The 21,249-nt window shown below is 38.6% G+C and overlaps 1 protein-coding gene across 6 annotated transcripts in view; it reads left to right on the forward strand.

The window, feature by feature from the left end:
• The window catches only part of dennd5b (DENN/MADD domain containing 5B), a 323,422-nt gene that overhangs the window by 264,879 nt on the left and 37,294 nt on the right, over window positions 1-21,249 (forward strand). For 2 of the 6 annotated variants that reach the window (XM_051928951.1, XM_051928962.1), the window contains 9 exons: window positions 3,760-3,870; window positions 5,939-6,070; window positions 8,284-8,436; window positions 9,856-9,934; window positions 11,734-11,815; window positions 14,588-14,716; window positions 16,671-16,792; window positions 18,852-18,997; window positions 19,128-19,172. In XM_051928951.1, the coding sequence (XP_051784911.1) occupies window positions 3,760-3,870; window positions 5,939-6,070; window positions 8,284-8,436; window positions 9,856-9,934; window positions 11,734-11,815; window positions 14,588-14,716; window positions 16,671-16,792; window positions 18,852-18,997; window positions 19,128-19,172 (999 nt within the window). The remainder of the gene's footprint in view (window positions 1-3,759; window positions 3,871-5,938; window positions 6,071-8,283; window positions 8,437-9,855; window positions 9,935-11,733; window positions 11,816-14,587; window positions 14,717-16,670; window positions 16,793-18,851; window positions 18,998-19,127; window positions 19,173-21,249) is intronic. The other 4 variants (XM_028817805.2, XM_028817818.2, XM_028817827.2 and 1 more) reach the window with 3 other exon arrangements.

The raw sequence follows: 21,249 nt of genomic DNA on the forward strand, positions 1-21,249 counted from the left end.
CTGTTTTTAATATCCACCTTAATAGAAGGATGTGTCTGTGTGTCTGTTCAGTTTCTATGTCTCTGCCATTCCAACAGGTTGGGTATCATAAACATTTCTAGTAATTAAATTCACTACATTTGTCATTCTAATGGATGGGCTTATCACAAACATTAACACTGCTTTTATGAATCCCATCCCAAATGGCATATAACAGAGACATATGCATTCCATCTGTCATTCCAACAGATGGCACATTGCAAACATGTGTAGTAATGCATTTTATTACTAAAAATGCTTGTGATGCAACATCTGTTGGAATGACAAATGCAATGCATTTTATTACTACATGCATTACAAAATAAAATTCCAGTAGATGGTGCATTGCAAATGTTAATTTGTTACTTAGATTTTAAACAGTTTTGTGAACAAAGGTAAGGTTAGCGAAGAATAAGGGTGTGCATTCTAATACTGTCATTATAAAAATTGTAACAGAACTAAAAAATATTTTAAAAAGTAATTGCACATATTAGTAAAATCCACTCAGCTCCACGTTGTTCCTAAACTGGGCATGATTAATCATTTATATATATAATTCACTAAGTCCATGGCAAACAAGACACACGCAAGACACAGCCACGCTAGCCAACTCACAGAGCCCCGCCCACCAACAATTCACTAAGCAGCCAACCATGGCACACATGACAGAGCCCCGCCCACCAACTCTAACACTCCTCCCACGTTTATTACCTTCACATTGCGTATGCTACGCCACGGGTTGGCTAGTAATATTTATTAAAAAAGAATAGAAGTCACCACTGTGTGTGGTTGGATGCTACTGCATCAGCATATTTGCAGTATATGTCATTGATTATGTTTTATTATATGTAGTATGTTTCACTAATTCCAAATAGGATAGGTTCTGTTTTTCCTATTAAAAGTCATCTATTAAAATTATTCTTATTAAAAACTCTGTATTACTGTTTTATAACAATTCAAGCTCATTCAAAGGAGTTTTGTTCTGTTGTGTTTCAGCTATATGCGGGTGAGGTGCCTTATATGATGACTTCTCTTGTGCGTTTTTTGTAACATAATCCACCTTTTAACAACTGCGACTGCCTACTTGGGTTTATGGCTCTTTCTCAATTCATTGACAGGAACTAATATAAAGTAACATTGGAATAAATCGTAATGTAAGATAAACAGGAAACTTCTTTAATTCTCAAAAAAAGTTAAAAAAGAACATAAAAGACACTTCACAGCAGTGAGCTCACCTAATCCCGGTCTGCTAAACTTGCTGTTGAGTGGTATAGTGTGACAATCACAATTTTCAATTCCAGTCTTTTTTGTGTAGCACTCTTCACTAAGTATAGTATCTTATTTGCATGAATAAAATACAGACTATTTTTGGGTGCATTATTTGCATTGTTTACAGCTCCAGTCTTTAAAAAAAATGAATGTTTTGAATAATTTCTAACTTATCACTAAAAAGTAGCAGGACACCACATCTGTTCAGAGTGAGATATAATGGGCATGTATGAATATTTTAAATATTCACTTAGCATGATGTGAACGCAGTGGTGCTTTGGCAGTACTGCCACCTGCATAACAGCAAAAATTGAGCTTTATTTTTACCATTAAATACAGAAGAACTGTAAAATAAAATAAAACTGAAAAGAAATGTTCTCATAAGAGTCTTTGTACATTGAACGCAACAGCCTACAGTTGAGTGCATATGCTATTTAATGTGAAAGATCCTCATAGAAGTTACACTGCATAGGCAACAACACATGCGTATCTTACCAGGTCTTTCCTCTGTGTGTGCGTGTGTGTGTGTGTGAGAGAGAGAGGTGGATGTACATTTCTTTAAGGAAACTAAAAAAACGCACTTTAATCAAAGAAGTCCACATGTTGCTTTGGATTAGTAAAATCACAAAGAATTAAACTGACTCATGTCTCATGCTGCTAAAAACAGAATCAGGCCACCACCAAAATTAAGGCATTTATCAGAAGTGTGAATATCAAATCTGTGAGGGATTTCAGGCTTTAGATTTAGTAAAATGAATCATTTTGGATATGTGGAAATGTGTCATATAAAAAACGCCAAGTCTAAGCACAGCTTTTGTTGAGAAGTCGTTTCTATAAGCCTCTTACCAACCACACATGACAGATTTTTGCTGTATCTCTGAGTCACACAACATAAGTATTATTGACTTTAATGAAATACAAATACTTGCATGTTGCTCGTACCATGGAGCACAATGCATAAACAGTAATTCTCTTACTGGCATCAGTAGTACCATGACTGAGCATCCCGAAAGATTGCTGTGAGCTATTCAAGTCCAAAAGATAAAGGCAATGCCCAGCATCACCTTCGGGTCAGGAGGGTGATATTTAAAGTCCTGGGGCCATCTGCACACTGCGCCCTCTGGTGGTGCCAGCTGGTACTGTAGCCTTATACTTTCTGGTGGAGGAGCAAGGAGGCTCAATGATGTGAAGTTCTAACACCCCCTCTCAGTGACGTTCCTCTTTGATGAAGTGCCGCACTGTGGTCCAGTGATTAGCACTGCTGTCTCATGTTTCCAGCACTCTGTGTTTGAATCTTATTGTGTCCTTAGTCACTCTGGTCTACTTCCCACATTCCCAAAGGTGTGCCAGTTAGGTTAATTATGTGCCATGCGAAATGCCACCATGTCAAATACTGTTTCCTGCTGTGAGTGCAATGCATTGGGATCACACTCCAGGTTCCCCAAGGCCCGAAGTTAGATTAAGAAGGAATTCATGGGTATGTGTGTGTTTGTGTACAAAGCACTTATAAATATGCGAGACACGTTTTGTATTGATGACGAGTGTTTATATATTGATAAATTCCTACAGTGAGAAATAATTGTGGACGATTTTTTTAAAACATCTAAACTCACACTGCAGTCGTGAAGTGAAAATAAAAATATGCTGGCATTTAAAATGCAACGCTGTACCCTTTGTTTGCTATGAAGCGAAATAAGTTAAATATCCATTGCTAGATGATTGCTTAGAACAGGAATATGTAAGACCTGACTTTTTTTCTAATTTTAATTCCCCTAAAAATAGCACACTGGCATTTTAAGTGAGAACCTAGCAATTCTCAGCAGATCGGTTAGTGTTTTGCACTGAAGCCTGTTGTTCCTGCTGCGTCACTGTTTAACAGTTCATATTATTTTTATTTTCTGACATGATGAAATTACACCAAAAAAGGTGAAAACTCCTGTCATAACAGTTTTCTTGTATCATAATAAATTGAAATGTGTGCTGCCAAGTGAGTTAAATGAGATCATGATACTTGACAAATGAGATCTATTATTAGCAGTAAGAGTAGACTGAGCGAGGAGATTTCAACCAGCCAGTTCAATGAAGTGCCTGAGGCTCTTTGTATCAATTGCCATATTCTCAGCACTTCTGAGAAGTCTAATAATCTTTAATCAGAGTGTAAAAACAGCTTTAATAAGTAATGGCTGTTAATGTTTCAGTCATGTAGCACTGTAGTTAATGCACTAGAAGAGTCCTGCTGCAGTGATTTATCACACTTGTGCTTTATAAAGGGGTGCAGACAAAGCTTTGTCTTTCAGGTGGAACACAGACACTTGGTTTCCATGTTTTACATTTCCTTCTGTTTAAAGAGAATATTTTGAACATTCATATTAATTTTGATTAGACTGCATCTTCATTTGCATGCTGCTTTTCTGTTTGTGTTTTGTTCTCTTTTTCTCTTTACGTCTGTCTGCTTTCCCACTGACCCATCAGCAAGTAGAAGGCTGTTTGCTTCTGCAGAACTCAATGGCGCTGTGGGAATGGGATCAGAGGGCCCCCATTCCCATAAGACCACCTCAGAAGTCCTTTTCTGCATGCTGTCTGGTAGGTTGAGGTGCTTTTGGGGCTACCATTTGATCTAGAGAAACGCGGTGCAAGAGTCTAGAGGGGAGCATGTTTTGTTAAGCGCGTATTTTTGAATTATTAAGATCAATGAATAAAGTATTTGGGATTTGTGTTTACACACTAGCTTATTATCAATAAGAGGATTTGTAGAAGGTGTGTAAGAAAAAGATTGGTAGTCGACATCATCATCATCATCATCACTGCGAAGAGGAGGCTGTGCTCCACCTGAGGGACCCAGTTATGTAATGGGTCTGTCTCCTCACTGCTCAAAGCAGGCCTGCACATGGCAGTGAAGGTACAGTGTGCACGGTCTAAAAGTGCCCAGTAAGTGAAGTGACTTGGCCAGACTACTCTTGTTATTATCTTTTTTACCACCATGGGACACCATGAGTTACTGTTAATTTGAAAAGTTCTGCTGAGTTGTTTCATTCAGTGTAATGCTCAACGCAGTCACCATGAAGTAGTGCTCCATTTCAGTCCACAATACAAACCCCTTCTAGTTCTGCTTAGTTTCACATTCATCTTGGTAAAATAAACATGTCCAGCAAAACCATTACAATTGTTTTTTTCAGTATTGCTTGGAGACAAGAGAAATGTAGCACTGAACACAGTGTCACAGATTTCCATAAATTAATGTCCATTTCAGTACAAATTGCCATCCCAATTTATGGGTTACCCAAATTTCACCCAATTTGTGTGTGGAATGGAAGGCTCAGGCCTGGCTAAATATTACAGTGAGGCCACTGACTGATAGCAAAGCATCTACTCCATCTGTTAGAGTGTCACAATGCATTAAATTATATGACTGGAATTACAACAACAACATTTATTTCTATAGCATATTTTCATACAAACAAGTATGGCGGGCGGCTGGGTCCCATGCCTGGCTGGGATGCCCCTTCTACATATGTTCCGGGGGAACTACCATGGGCGTCTCAGTACCTCCCCCGGGACGCTTGGTGGGAGCCTCCCTGGCTGACAATGGTGCCTCAGTTTACCGCAGGCTCCATGGGAGATGGAGTTCTCCACAGCCCTGTTGGGATCTGGGGTGGCCGCCAGGGGGTGCTGCATGGGTCCCTGAGCCGGCCTGGACAACTCTACAACCCTGCCTGGAAGTGCAATCAGAAACAGGTGATCAAGCATCTGGAACACTTCCAGGTGGGCTATAAAAAGGGCCAGCAACCACCACTCAGGACCCAGAATCGGGAGGAAGAGAATGAGGTTGCCAGGGAGGAGTGGTGGTCCGAGAAGGGAGTGTGTGATTTGAGTGCTTTTTGGACTGTGTTGTGCCTGTGGGGTTCATGGGGAAAACGTGCCCCATGGGTGAAGAAAATAAAAGTCCTTGTGTTTTTACATGTGCCTCCGAGTTAGTCTGTGCTGGGTCAGGCGCTATATAGCGTCAATCTCACACAATGTAGCTCAAAGTGCTTTATATGATGAAGAAAGAGAGAAAAAGACAAAATAAATAATTAAAATTAGGGAACACTAATTAACATAGAATAAAAGTAAGGTCCGATGGCCAGGGAGGACAGAATAAACAAAAAAAACGGCAGACACAGAATGGTGCTGCGTTGCCACCTCACTGTACTTGGTCCCCAGTTCAAGGGCCACCTTAGTGAAGCTCGTATGTTGTTGATGTATTCACACAACTTTCATCCCACAGTTCAAATGTATTTATTTAGGACAATTAGTAACTCTGAATTCACTGAAATGGGGCAGCAGAAGTGTGAGTGTACCCTGTGGTGGAGTTGTGTCCTGTCCTCAGTTGGTTGCTACATAGTGCCCTTTACCACTTGGTGTTAAGCTCTTGTTCTGCAAGACCCTGACAAGGAATAAATGAGTATAAAAAAATGTCAATTCAAGGCCATTGACCACTGTGACCCTGACTGAATAATAATATTTAAGTGTAAAAACAATGCATACATTTCAAGTAACTTTAACTTGCACATTTCTATCTGGAATTACTGTTGTACACGCAACATAACCATTATACTGTTAAGAAATGCTTTTATTTTCTAACAAACCCTTTTCACATTTTTCTCATTAGAAGTACATGCAAGAGGCAAGGAGCATAGGGAAGAATCTACGACAACCAAAACTGTCAGACCTCTCCCCTGCTGTCATTGCTCAAACCAACTGGAAATTTGTGGAAGGGCTTTTAAAAGAATGTCGAATGAAGGTAAGAGTTTTGTAAATAGGTGATTCTGATGGACTGTATATCAAAATAGATGCTGGAGTAGCGAATAATTTCACATGGCATCTCTCTTTATCTTTACACTGACCATTAAATCATTCACAAACTTTCTAAACTCTAACATGGCACAGTCATTATTAAAAATAGAAAAAAAATCAGTGTAACTTCAATTCAAGTTTAAAGAGACCCTTCACAGAAGTAACATACTAATATTCTGTATCCAGCTGCAGAGTGTGGAGTGTGAACGTTCTCCCTGTGTTTGTGTAGGCTCTTCTCTGAGTACTCCCCCATGCCATCTTTAATTATTCTAAATTGTGAGAGTTAGTGGACCCAGTGACCAACTGGCATTCCATCCATGGATGACTCTCTGCAATCCTGAACTTAAAGAGTGGGTTTAAAAAAGAATTAAAGAAGATAACCATAGTCATGTCTTAGGACAGTCATTAGCCTATATTACCCTAAGAATTTAATCAAAGCAGCAATAATTATGATGAACAATGAGTGTTATTGTTCTGGGTTTTTGTTTTGAGGATTATTTTCACAGAAAATAGTTATACTTGAATGGGGGTATTTGCATGGGTCTACACAGTCGATAAAAGACATCACCCCCCTGGATTTTTTCACATTTTATTGTTTTACAACATTAAATCACACTGGATTTATTTTGACTTTTTTATTATTGATCAACAGAAAAAGACTTTAATGTCAAAGTGAAAACAGATCTCTCCAAAGTGGTCTAAATTAATTACAAATATAAAATACAAAGTAACCTTTTATACGGCACCTCTAAATTATCAGTGGTGCAGCCAACGCATTTTAGAAGTCCCAAAATTCATTCAATGGACATCCCCTGTATGAGGTTTTAGTTTATTTTAGTATATAAATGCATGCAGAAAGTCCATCTTGTGGTGAGTCAGTATGGTGGCCTAACCAACACAGTGAAGACCAAACAGCTCACCAAGCAACTCCATGAAAAGGTGATTGAAAAGCACAAGTCTGGGGATGAAGGCAAAAAAAAAAATATCTGTGTCACTGAATATCCCTTGGAGTCCAGCTTGATCAGACATTAAGAAATGGAAAGAGTACGGCATAGCTGTAAATCTGCCGAGAGCAGGCAATCCAGTGACCATGCAATAAGAAGACTATTGGGGGATGCCACAAATAAACCTATGAGAACTCTAAAGGAGTTACAAGCTACAGTGGGTTAGACTGGAGAGACTGTGCAGACAACAAATGCTGGACATGTGCTTCATCAGTCACAGCTTTTATGGGAGAGTGGCAAAGAAAAAGCCACTGTCAAACAAAACACAGGACCCAGGCAAATGGGAGATGCTCAAGTCAGGTGGATGAACATTCTATGAGTCTGATGAGACCAAAATTGGGCTTTTTGGTCATCACACTAAACACCACATTTAAGCTCTGCACATTATCAAAAACACACCATCCCCATCGCAAAGTGTTTTGGTGACGGCATCATGAATCGAGAATGCTTACCTGCAGCAGGCCCTGGAAGGCTGAAATGCAGTAAAACACAGGGAAATCGTGGAGGAAAACCTGATGTATTCAGCAAGAAACCTGTCCCTTGGGGAGAAGATTTGTTTTCTAGCGAGGCAACAACTCCAAGTCTAAAGACAAAGCTACACAGGAATGGCTTAAAAACAACAGTGTTGAGGTCCTGGAGTGGCCGAGTCAGGGTCCAGATCACATTCCAATTAACTACAGTAAATACTGACTTTAATAAGATCAATTTGTGTTTTACATTTGTAATTAATTTAGATCACTTTGCAGAGATTTGATTTCACTTTACCATTGAAGAACCTTTTTCTATTGATCAGTGTCAAAAAAGCCAAATTAAATCCACTGTCATTCAATACTGTATAACAATAAACTGTGAAAAGTTCCAGTGGGGTGAATACTTTCACAGGCACAGTGTACTACTGAGATGAGCTGAGGCTCTCTTCTGCCCTACACTAAAATAAACTGCTATGGAAATGAATTGCTCAAGTGATTTTCCCTATTTAAAGTTGCTCACAGATTTTTAACTTTGTTCTAATTATTATTTTATTAAGCATATTCTACAGTATACATATGAAAATATCGATTTATCAATAGCTTTAAGTAATTGCTTATCCATGAGGAATGTCCTTTTTATACATGGATTTGTTATTTTATTTGCTTGGCTCTCGGGTGTTCTGCAGACGAAGCGCATGCTGGTTGAAAAAATGGGTCATGAGGCAGTAGAGCTTGGCCATGGAGAGGCTAATATCACTGGACTGGAGGAGAACACGCTTATCGCCAGCTTATGTGACCTGCTGGAGAGGATCTGGAGTCATGGCCTTCAGGTCAAACAGGTAGATCAACATCTCACATTGTGCACATCTTCACCTCGTCCTCTATTATTATAAAGTAATACTAAAACAATATAGAAACTAAGAGTGATCCTGCAGATGTTTTCATTCATGTAGACTGAAGCAGGCTACTGGTTACCAAGTTGTTCATTAGCTAAATGAGTAGTTCGTATGTGAAATAGAAAAGAATTAAAGTGCATGCTTATGACTGATGTCTAATGGAAATCATTTTAATTCACTTTTATCATGTCTAATGTGGTTATTTTTCCTGAGACAGTGCAGTTCACAGCTTCAGGATTTTGTATGTTCTCCCCACGGCTGTGTGGGTTTTCTCCCACACCATAAAGATATGTGTGATAATTTAAATGGAAGCTCCAAACTGGCATGATGCTTTGTGTAAATGTGCCCTGTGATGGACTGGCATCTCATCCAGTGTTGGTTCCCCTTTTGCTCTCCACAAACATAAAGTTGGATTAAAAGGGTGCAGAAAATAAATGGATAGAGGAATGTGTGTAGTAATAATAATAATAGTAATAAATAGTGCTTTTCTTGCTACTCAAAGCGCTTTACATAGACAGAGGGGAACCACTTCAACCACCACCATTATGTCTCACCCACCTATATAATGCTCACCACACATTAGTTATTAATTGGTGAAGGGGTGAGAGAGCGAGCCACTTAGACACAGGGGATGTTTGGAGGCCAGAATGGATGAGGGCCTGATGGGCAGTTTAGCCAGGACATCAGGATAAGCTCTACTCTTTTCAAAAGATGCCCAGGGATGTTTAATGACCACAGAGAGTCAGGACCTCGGCTGTTTGTCTCATCCAAAGGACAGCACCATTTTTACAGCACAGTGTCCCTTTCCCTGCACTGGGGTGTTGGGATCCTCATTCAGACCACAGCGTAAGCGGCCCCTGCTGGCCTCGCCAAAACCTCTTCCAGCAGCAAACCAAGCTTTTCCCATATGGTCTCCCATCCAAGTATTGGCCATGTTTGAACATGCTTAGCCTCATGGGTATAAAGCACTTATGCTGCTGCTACAGAGCACTTTCATCCCAGATCTTTACTAAGCTGGGGTGTCTTATACGTGAAACCAAAATGATGTTCTTTTGTGAGCAGAATTTTATTCCAGGCACTCTGTTGCCCTCTTAGGATGAACAGAGCTGCTTTTAAACTGAAAGGCAATTCTAAATGGACCTTGAGTATGAATGTCCCAATGTGGCAGTGCGTGTCAAGTGCTGGGATTAGCTACAGCAAACTGGGCTGTATTGTCAGTATGGTAAAAAAGATGTGATGTTTTAAAATGATTTAATGAATACAATTTTTGAAATTTCACCGTAAATTTTGAGACTGAAGATGCTACAGAAAGCCTGTTTGATTCTTCTGGTGTTTTAACAACACTTTTCATTGTTTCTAAAGGGAAAATCTGCTTTGTGGTCCCATTTGCTGCAGTACCAAGAGAGAGAAGAGAAGCTTGAGCCCCCTGCAGAGTCTCCTGGTATGTGAAGCACTCACACTTCATATATTTCATAACACTTCTTCATATTTTTCCTAGTGAAATGAGTTACTTCTGAATGAGTCAAAACCTTTGGCAAGTGTGAACCTAAACATCTGTAGATGATCGTCTAATTGTCACAAGTCATTTCTGATTGTAAATAATTTTAGCATTACTATTCATGATTGGCTCCTACCTTGTGCAGAGTTGCTGCCACACGCCAACTTGCATTTCTGCTTTAAGGTGTTGGATATTTTTATTATTTATTTGAATACAGTTTCTTAATAAAAAATGACATCTTCTTTGTTTGTTATATGCAGTACATACCAAAGTACTGCATGCACATCCATAAGCAAAACTTAGAGAGTATCAATTGTAATAAGGCGCTATATATGCACCCAACTCAACACAGACTGACAACGGAGGCACGTTAAAATATACCAAGAGAATTTATTTTCCATCTTCAGCTGGGGGCCCACGTCTTCCCTGTGTCCCTCAGCCACAACACAGTCCCACAATCCACAAGTCACAAGCACAAATAACTCTTCAAGTCCTCCACTCCTCCTTGGCAGCTTTGTCCTCTTCCTCCCAACACTGGCTCCCGGAGTGGTGGGTGGTGGCTCCTTTTATAGCTCACCCGGAAGTGCTTCAGGTGCTTGACCACCTGCTTCTGATTGCACCTCCAGGTGTGGCTGAACTATGGCCCAGACAGGCCCAGGAACCTCTGCAGCACCTCCTGGTGGCCACCCCGGATCCCAACAGGGCTGTGGAGAACTCCATCTCCCATGGAGCCCTGCGGGTATCTGAGGCACCAGAGTCACGCAGGGGGCTTGCCACCAAGTGGTCCAGGGGAGGTATTGTGCAGCCCTTGCTTGCTCCCCTGGAACATATACAGAAAGGGTGCCCTGGCTGGCCGGCCGTCACACAATGCATTATAAAATTAAAATGCAGTAGATGCCTATCCATTACACTGATTTAAATATAAATATTTTCTAAATGCATATCATACAGAAGATTTTAATTTATAAAATAAAGACTGACTGATTGGTGGACTGATGAATTATCTAGTTGCTATGTGTTTACAGCAAGTTCTCACTTTTGGAAGTTAATGTGCCATCTCTGAATGCGAATATTTACTCTGAACTTTAGTTACGTTTCTTCTGTGTTATGCTAGTTGTCCTCTGTTTTTTTTTTATCTGACTTCGTGTAACGTAATTATTCAGCTCACAGTAAGCATGTGGCTCTCCCAGCTTGAGATCATCAGCTCGTGTCAGATATCCACAATGTGCAGGATACCGTTTAATGAGGGCTGAAATAAAACTCAAACAAAAGACACCTATAACATATGCTGCTGCTCCTTTGCGGTATGTCTACAGAAATTGTAATAAACATTAAAAGACCTGAAAAGTCTGTGAGGCATGCAAATTTATAAAACGTGATGGAATTAATGTATTGTGAGAGTGTGGCAGGCCTTCTTGGCTCCAGTTGTGTATAGTTATTTATATCCCGGCTGACTTTATTCTGCATTCTTTAGACTCTCGTGTTATTTTCTTATGACATCTGCATGTCTACTGTATGAATGCATAAATAATAACAAGTGTGATATTTTCTTCTTTATTAATGAAAACCTTTCGTTGTTAATAATATACAATCTTTTGCTTAGATAATGTTATTGAATGACTGAACCATGAGAACTTTAATTCAGGTGCTTGTGCATATACTGTATGCATATTCTTGCACTCATTTTTTTTATTATTTTAAATGCCTAATTATTGTTTCTATCCATATATATATAACTATAGTTTCCTTGGGCCCAGAGAGAAGAAAATCAGAGACGGGATTGTCAATGCCTCTCCTCCGGGTTTCTCTTATTCAGGATATGCGGTTTGTACCATGATTTGTATTTACGTTTCTTCCTGCTGTCTTACATTTTCCTCTACGTCATTGCATAATCACTAGGCTTTCCAGTAGACTGAGTTACCCTTCGATAAGAAGATGTTAAAGCCATATGAACAGTGTCAAATGATAATTGCACAATGTCCTTTATGGTGAGAGCAATTAGAAATGAAATTCAGTGAGTTGGTAAAGGAAGACAGTCTTGTTGGTAGAGGAGCTATGACTTTGTATTGATTGTTTCTGAGAAGAGAGTCTCGGCTCATTCCAGGGCTACAGAGGATTAGTTACAGTATGAGGAAAGATTCAAAGACCTGAGCCTTTTCAGTGTAAGCAAAGGCAAACTATTTGGAGTGAGTCGCTGGGTATGTCACATTACGTGTCCACTTCATTGGCGCATACCACTAACTGCCTCCGACTTGCTAAGATTATATCAGTAGAGGCTACAAATGAAAATTGATGCAAAATTTATGTAGTGTGACTTAGCCTTTCGGTGAAGAAACTCTCCTGCAAAATGATTTTTCATTCAATGTGTCCTAGTAAAAGTTGGGTGTATACAGTAAATTGATTATGGCACTAGCCCAATCTTTTTAATATAAAAGTATAGCAAGTAGGCTGCAAGTGTTTATGAGAAGCATCACAGAGGACATGGCTTTAGTGTTTACACTGACATTTTGAGCAGAGTAGATGTTTGTAATTTGTGTGTTTGAAACTAACAGATCTGGGTCCTTTTGAGTGACTTGTGATGAAATGATAAATCAAAAGACTGATTAGTAAAAAGAAAAAAAGAAAAAATAGTGGATATCAGTGACTTGAGAATATGGCAGGCCAATTGAGTAGCTACAGTAATTTCTTATCCACTCCACTACTTTGTCTGCTTTCACCTTTTGACTGCGTTGCATTAAATCTTTTTCTAAGTTGAAGTGGCCTTTGCTTTTAATTTTATTTTAAGACAGGCATTATGTGACATCCCTTTTCAGATCATGCCACTGGCTTCCTGTAGCAGTATTTACATTTTACGTTTACTTATTTGGCCGACACCCTTAGCCAAGGTGACTTAAAACATTTACAATACAATTGGCTTTGGTTTTTTTGGTTTTACAATTGGAGCACTGGTAGGTCAGGTGACTTGCTCAGGGTCACACAGTGTCAGTAGCGGGATTTGAACCCACAAACTCTGGGTTTGAAGTCCAAAGCCTTAACCACTACACCACACTGAGTTCAAATATGTGATGCTTGCCTACACAGTAGTTTGGGTCAGCACACAAATCTAAATGCAGCATACATCAGGTCGTATGTCCCTTCTTTCCCACTCAGGTCTGCTAGTGAATGGTGTCTAGTGATTCCACCTCTGTGAGAATCAAATCTCTTTTCATGTGTAGTTCATAGCTTGTGTAAAGAGCTGCCCACCTCCATGCAAACTGCTGACTTTATCACTTTGTCTAAGACACACTTGAAGACTCTCTTATTCTGGGCGTATTCTTCTAATTGGTAATCGCTGGGATGGTCAGTTGTTGGTAGCTACTGTAAATCTGTTTGGTTTAGAACTCCTTGCTTGTGATGAACAATTTTCAGTCCTTGTCCTATAAAACTTGTTTGAAAACAGTCCCAGGCTGATGTTACTTGATTATGTTTGACCTCCTTTGTAAGTTGCTTTGGATAAAAGCATCTGCTCAATGAATACATGTAAATGCAAATTATAATTAACTGCTCACAACCAGGAAGGACATGGTTACTTCAGCTTTTGTTTCAGCTAATAGCAGCTGTACGTATGACCATATATTAGGCGGTGAACTGAATATGTGACCCCTCCAGCTCACCATCAAAGCACTTCTGTGGGCTTGAATACCGAGCTTATCTTGCCATCAGAAAAACAAAATTATAGATGAAGAAACAGTATCCAGTTTTTGAAGGCAGATGTATTGCTCTAAGATTTTTCAGTGTAATATTTGCCCAATTTCAAATCTCAGTCCAGTTACTATCTGCATTGACCCAAAAATGAACTGGACAGTGTGATCAATGACGGTGTTTATGTGAGTGTGTCCACCAATGGATTGGTGTCCTGTCAAATGTTATTGTCCGCATACTAAACAATGTTGCCATAATAATGTTGAAATTCAAATTCATATATTGGATGAATATTTGCGCCGGATTACAGTATATAGGATAAGTAGTATAGTTTGCCATTCTAGAGCATTCTGTTATCAGAACATTGTTGGTGAGTAGCAGGACCATATTGATGACCGTCCATTGCATGGAATGCTAGTGCAGTCTTAGTTAACTGTTTGTGGTCATGGTTGTTGACAGCAGTTGTGTCTTCAGCCAGCTAACATTGCCTTCCAGCTAACAAATCAAAACTTGCTGTTGGACGGCAATTACGGGAAAAGTGCAAAAGTCCAGATAATCTTGAACGTGTGATGGAGTGTTTCTGCCTCCAAGATTACGTGATGGACACACATCTTAGATATTTCATGATACGGAGAGGTTTTAACAAGGACTAAAATGAATGAGTCAAAGCTTATATAATTGTTGAGGTAAATTGTATAACTGTTTGCAGAAAAAACTAAAGTAACAAGAATCCATAACGCAGAATGAAGAAGTCAAGCTTCTTGAGTTAGGACATTACTTCAGTTAAAATAAAGTACGAAAAAAAATAATCAAGCAACTTTAAACAAATGTGTTACTATTGTTGCACCAGTAGTTGGGAACTATGCATTTATTTGTATGACTGAAAGACTGATGAAAACATTTAATTTCTTATAGACATATCCAGAACATCAGTGAGATAAAGACGGACGTTGGCAGAGCTCGTGCCTGGATAAGGCTGTCTCTAGAGAAGAAGGTTCTTTCCCAGCACTTTAAACAGCTCTTTTCAAACCAAGCATTAACAAAGTAAGTGAAGAAGAGGAGCTCAAGAACTGTCCATAGTGATGAGTGCAGTAATTTGAATTCACTGTGGAGAAATCAGAGTATAATAATGAATGTTGGTGATAAGCATTCACTTTCTGATGTCAGTAATGAGTTCTTTCAAACCATCCATTTGAATTGTGAACCCAAATCAATCACCGTAGACAAGTACTACTGAAATAGAGCTAGTATGTTACAATAGACTGACAGGTTAGTTTAAATTGGAGATTTGTGATGTAAGCTGGTATAACATTATGGTAACATAAAGAGGCAAATGGGTAAATGAACGCATTCCATTTGCAGTCATTTTAACTACGGAGTATTCCTTTAATATAATATGGCAGAAACATCTTAACAGAGTAAGGCCTACCTTTTTAATGCTCATTTCCCTAAAGCTGTTTTTAATTTAAATTGTAAAACTCTTTCTCAAAGGCAAAGAAATCAAGTGAACATAAAATCCATCCTTCAATTCATTTTCTGAACATGGCTTACCTGAAGCTAGACCATATTCCCACCAGACTGAAGTCAACACAGGAGCCAAACCAAAATCACTCATGTGAGAATAGGCAGTAACTCACTACATATAGAGACATGGTTTATTTGGTTATGTTTTAAATGTCATTTTCACTAGTAAACAACATTCACCTATCCATTTCCTGAATTCAATTTTTCAACTACTGTGCATCGGGGAAATGAATACAGAAAATGAAAATCATGTATGCCTAGTGCTTTCCATGGCTTGCTCATTGATGTGTCCTTATATTTGTTAACTGCTCTTTATGACCTGATGCTGTTTACACAGCAACACTCTTAATTCTGTCTGTCCGTGTGCTGCAGATGGCCATATTCACTGTTAATGAACGCTTTAAGCCAGTGGTGTTCAAGTTCAGTCCTGGGGGACCCTGTGGCTTCCAGTCACTTTCATCTCTGTTGGATTTTGTTTATTAATTAGTTGATTTTTTTTTTCATTTTCTGGATTTAGAAAAATGACATAGTGTGAGATTTATGTTAATAAGAATTTTAGATATACAACGTATTTGATTCTTCTCATAGCTGTAAATGCTTTTTTGGATTTATCTATAACCTAACCTTTTTCAGTGACGTTTGTACACTTAATTCCTTCCGGCTAATGACAATTATTAATGAGCAGATTACACATACTAGGTCACTACTCTGAATGTTAAAGGCTGTCATCTACCTCGATGTCTTACCCAGTAGTGTGCTCATTAGTTAACACATGATTATAGTAGTATTTAAACTTTAAGCATAATGTTATAGTATTTGCTTAAGAATCAATGAGCCAACAGAAGCTTTGACAATTAAAGCATGCATTTATTTCCTCTGGATATTCCTATATCTTCCCATATCCCAAACACATGCAGGTTAGGTTAAGTCTGTGACACTGAACTGGCAAACATCCTCAGATGTACTGGCATCCCTCGTATGCTTTGTTACTGACTTGCACACATTTGTTTTGAGATATGCACTTGGCTCCCTGTGATCTTACAGTTTGATTAAGAAAGCTAACTAAATGGAGGGATAGTAAGATGAACTACTCAGTCCAACATGTTTGCTTCTATCAATACGATCTTTTGTGTGTCACTTGGTTTCCCCATCCTGCTTACCATCTTCAGTCACCAGTTTTTGCTGTGATACTTTGGTTACACGTTTTTTCCTGCCAGCAAGTGATGCAATACCCTAATTTTAAGTATCATATTAGAGTATATTAGTAACACATTTAAAAGACTCTTCTTCATTCACCTAACAGGGATTTTGTGTTTTTTTTTTTATGAGAAAGCTAATCTGAGTAAACTGGGCAGCGCTGTAATTCCAAGCAAAAGACAAACAGCCATTCTGGAACAATCACTACAATCCTTGGAGTTTAACATTGTTATGTTTTTTTGTGCTTTTATTTATTTATTTATTTATTTTTTAACAGAAAACTTTACAAGCGATATGCTTTTTTACGCTGCGAAGAAGAAAAAGAGCAATTCCTTTATCACCTTCTATCACTAAATGCAGTGGATTATTTTTGCTTCACGAATGTTTTCACCACAATCAGTAAGATTTTTTTTGTTTGCTTTCTTAACTTAAATTTATGGACATGATTTCAATAAGACTATGGTGGCCAAAGTAATTAGCCTATGTGTAAATTTTAAGTAAAATATTTCTTTTAACAATTAATGTGATTGAATTGAATCGGTGTATGCGTGTTACTGGTGTTCACTTGACGGATACACATCAGGACGCCACTGTCCTTGTTTGATGACGCAAATCTCCCCCCGTAAGTTATGTAAAATACAACATCACAACATAAAAGGTAGTAGAGAGTGAAACAACCAAGTTTCCTTTCTCATACAGATTCACAAAATTGACACCAACCTTCATTTTGCATGGGATTCCACAACTGTGAAACTCACTAAAATGGGTGTTTTGAAATACTGAAAGTTTTGTTTTTTGGAGAGGAGAGAGAAAAGAGCATTCCTTCTTAAGGGTTTGGCATCATCCCTTCTAGACTTCTCTGAAGAGATCCAAATGAAAATAAATGGGGAAAACTGTCTTTTGAAAATTCAATTTGGCTAAACTCAACCTAAGACAAGACATGATCTGTAATCCAGTGAGACAATAACATTGTTGTCCACATTAGGTAAGAAAAAAGCACTGTAGTTTATGAGATGTTGCTTTGTCTCGTATAAAACGTTGTGCACTTGATAAATGTGTCATCCCACCAGCTCTGTGTTTTAAGCTGGAATAATGGCAACGTACAAGCAAAATTTCCTGAACTTTGCTCATTATATCTATGTGATTGGCGAGCGAGCAAACAGAAAAACAGTTTGTTGTTTTATTTATATAGATACCATCCTTCACAGAGCAAACTATCACAATGTGCAGGTCTGTCCTGTGGGAACAGCCCTGCACCAGAGGTAGCCTCCATAGGGCACTGCACTTTACTCTTCTCTTCTGCACATTAATAAAATTCAATTGTGAAATGTCCATCTTTAGTGACGTCCCAAAGGACACTCTGTAGTTTTTGTTTCCATGACCCCAAGTTAAACAAAATCTCAAGCCTGCATCCCCAGCACTTCATCTGACATGTTTGCTTTTTAGCAGGGCCATCCCCCTGTGTGTCTTGGCATTTGCACAGCTGCTTGAGTCCGATTAACACCATCATGGATGTCTTGTATCTTATGCTATCTGGGCAAACGCTGTGTGATCATTAAAACATGAATTAACTGGTTTCACTTTGCTAGAAATCTAAATAAAGTTCCTAGAAGAACCTTTGTTAACTGGCGTTTTTGCTGCTGTCTCCTTGGTCGGCCATCTATGTATTTTGTTAGCCTCACTTCTGACGAGGCCAATGCTAGCAAACTTATATGTAGCTGCTTATTTGTACAGAACTGTAACAACAAGAAGACCCAAAATTTTAAAAGGCAAACATAGATATGGGCCAGTAATCCTGATTGATAACTCAAACGATAACATTTCATTTGACTTTTGTCCAGCCCAGTGCAGGGATACTTGTGAAATTTGCTGACAAACGTGTCGCATTCTCAGATTTGTTACGTAGGATGCGGCCAAGTGCGATGTTTAATGGGTGAATCCCACTTATTTTCAAGAGCCATATCATAAAAAGGGAATTCTGTGTTTACATTTTTAGGAACTTAAAGGGACTGAATGCTTTGGCTATGATCCCTATTGAAAAGAACTAGCAGTTTTGATTATATGGGTTTAATATGAGTTAATCTGTCGTGACAGTCAAAAATAAAATTTTGAGAGTGATCTGTTCTGATTCTTGTAAATACGCCTTATACAGTATTTGGCATATTAATGACTCATAATGTGCTAATAGATTTTTATCTTCATCAAAAATGTGAAAATTTCCCATTGCTGCTGTTTAAATGTACAGTTCATCAACGGGACCCCTTCAAGCACTTATTTTTTTCTGACTTTTATTTGACCTACAGCATACAACAATGAGGTGCTCTTTGCTCCACTCCCTTCTAGAAATGTCCCTGACATTTTAAAAAGAAAATAATTCTATTTAAAGTTAAATCTATGTTGAAAACAGAAAACTTCAGTGATGTGCACCTGAAGAAATTGTGTCCTGTGTTTTTTGCAGTTATACCTTATAGAGCTGTCATTATTCCCATCAAGAAACTGAGCAATGCCATCACAACGTCAAACCCCTGGATTTGTGTCTCTGGAGAATTGGGAGATTCGGGAGTGATGCAGATTCCAAAGAATGTCCTAGAAATGACCTTTGAGGTAGGCATGTGATATTGTGTGGTGTCACTGACATTTCTCTTGGGTCATATCTTCAGCAGTAATCTAATTATATTTCTAGGATCAGTGAACTGCATCTGTACGAGGCAATACCTGTTTTTTTCTTTTTCAGTTTGGATATAAGCCCACACATTCTACAATCACCAAATTGTTCAAGGTTAGAGAGTCTTCATCACTCAATTCCTCTTTTCATGAGTGCTGCTGTGTGCTAGCCTTCTGTATCAGAGACTCGACTGTGACCTTGTCTTTTATTTTTTTTGTGATGCGCACGGATGACTAGCATAATCTAGCAAGGTTAAGCAAAATTGCACTGATTCACATTCAATGAATTCAAAAAACACATAAATTGCATCTAGGAAAAGAAGGGACTTCTAGAAGGTCATATTAGGAGAAGAGTATTAGTTGAAAATGGTGAATCTAACTATTTCAGCACATAAAATAGGCATCCTGTAGCGAATTAGGTGAAAAGTAACACATCTGTGCCCTTTTCTGTGTACTTTGTTGGCAATCTTTTCTGCTAGCATTTTAAGAGTTTGCAAAATTAGCTTCACCTAGTCTTACAACAAAAATATTGCTTTTTAAATCTAGCTTAATCTTTTTTATTAATTCAGATTATACATGTAAGATTATGATTTTGTATACATTTTTGACTATATGGCACCAGACGTTCTTTTTGTTTTCATTGATTACTTGTAATACATCTTCTCATCTAAAGTTCAGCAAAGCATAACATTGAGCTATAGATAAATATCTCTCTATTATAAAAAAAAAAAATCTTGGAAGGCTTTGAAGGAGTCAATACATGATTTTCTTAGAGACACTTTAACATCCCGCAAGACAAGGCAGTGAGACAAAAGGACAGCTGCTGTACAGGCTTTTACATGATCGACGCGCAGCAGAACATGTAGCCTTGGTGGTAGCAGCAAGACAGCAGCTGATCCGACCACATCTCCTTGGCGTGCATTCGAACCCCCTTCACAAGACGAGTGGCAACAACGCAAAGTGGTTGGCGCAGGGAGGGGGGATGAGCAAAGCGAGCAGGGGGCAAAGCCCCCTAGTCACTATAAAAAACGGCATTGAAGCAAAACTGCCCTACTTTTGTCTTAACCTCACTATACCCTACAGCAGGGCTACTCGATTATATCCTGGAGGTCTGCAGTGGCTGCATACGTTTGCGTTCAACAAATTTTTAATTACAACTCATTATATACTACTAAAGCAATATGTGTTTTTTGGGCTTAGTTTTAGCTCCCTCGTTTGTTACGCTTTGGAAGCCTCAATTGCCAATTTTAGTTTTAAACAGCTGCATTTTAGGTTTTAATTATTGCCTGTTTACTTAACCAGCCACCAATTAATAATGAGGTACAAAGGAACAAACATGCTCAATTTAAACACTGTGTACATGTATCATGAAGTGTCTGTGTTAATACAATGTTTTCAAATAGATGAGAGAGTAGGGAAGGACCAAGAGCTACAAATCTGCTCCAGACCACAAAACATATGGGTAATGTTTTCAGAAAATGAAAAAGCTACAATGTGATAAAGTGGAAAAAATGGAAGAATAAAAACTCTAACAAGCCATATAAGTGAATACTAAGTGGCATTATCTGCTAGGCCTGGCTTCTAATTATGTAACTTAGAATGAAAACCTGCAGCCACTGTGACCCTCCAGGACCATAACTAGGACCCCTGCCCTACACCAAAAGAAACTGAAGAAAAATGACAAGACAATATGAGAAAAGTCTTTCACTCTCTGTTAATTAAGTTAGTAAAGGTCCTAAGTACAGACTCAACTACTAATAAGAAAGAAAACTGTCTCATAGTTTCATGCATTTTTTTCACATCACTAAATTCTAGTAGCTCCTTTACATGTAGGCCATGTGCCCCACTTTGTTTTAAAAATGCTGCAAATTACAAACTACTGCTTTACAAAAAGTCATATTCAAATTCAAATTTTTGTTGTTACAAAGACCAAGTCTGGAATGATTTTCAGACGTGTGACACCAGCACTAACATTTCTAGTGCACATCACTGCAGCCTGCACTGCTGAGCAGGGGCTCATGTTTGGGCTGCGATGGGATGTTTCAGGCAGGGTTGGATGTTGGGGATGCACAATTACTTTTTATTTGATCCTCTCATTATTTATTTGTGGAGGCTTCCTAAGAGAACTTATTATAGTCATAGTAAAACTACTAAATACAAGTATTATATTATTACAACTAAACCTAAATTTG

This window comes from Erpetoichthys calabaricus, chromosome 1 (assembly GCF_900747795.2).
Source record: "Erpetoichthys calabaricus chromosome 1, fErpCal1.3, whole genome shotgun sequence".
NCBI lineage: Eukaryota > Metazoa > Chordata > Cladistia > Polypteriformes > Polypteridae > Erpetoichthys > Erpetoichthys calabaricus.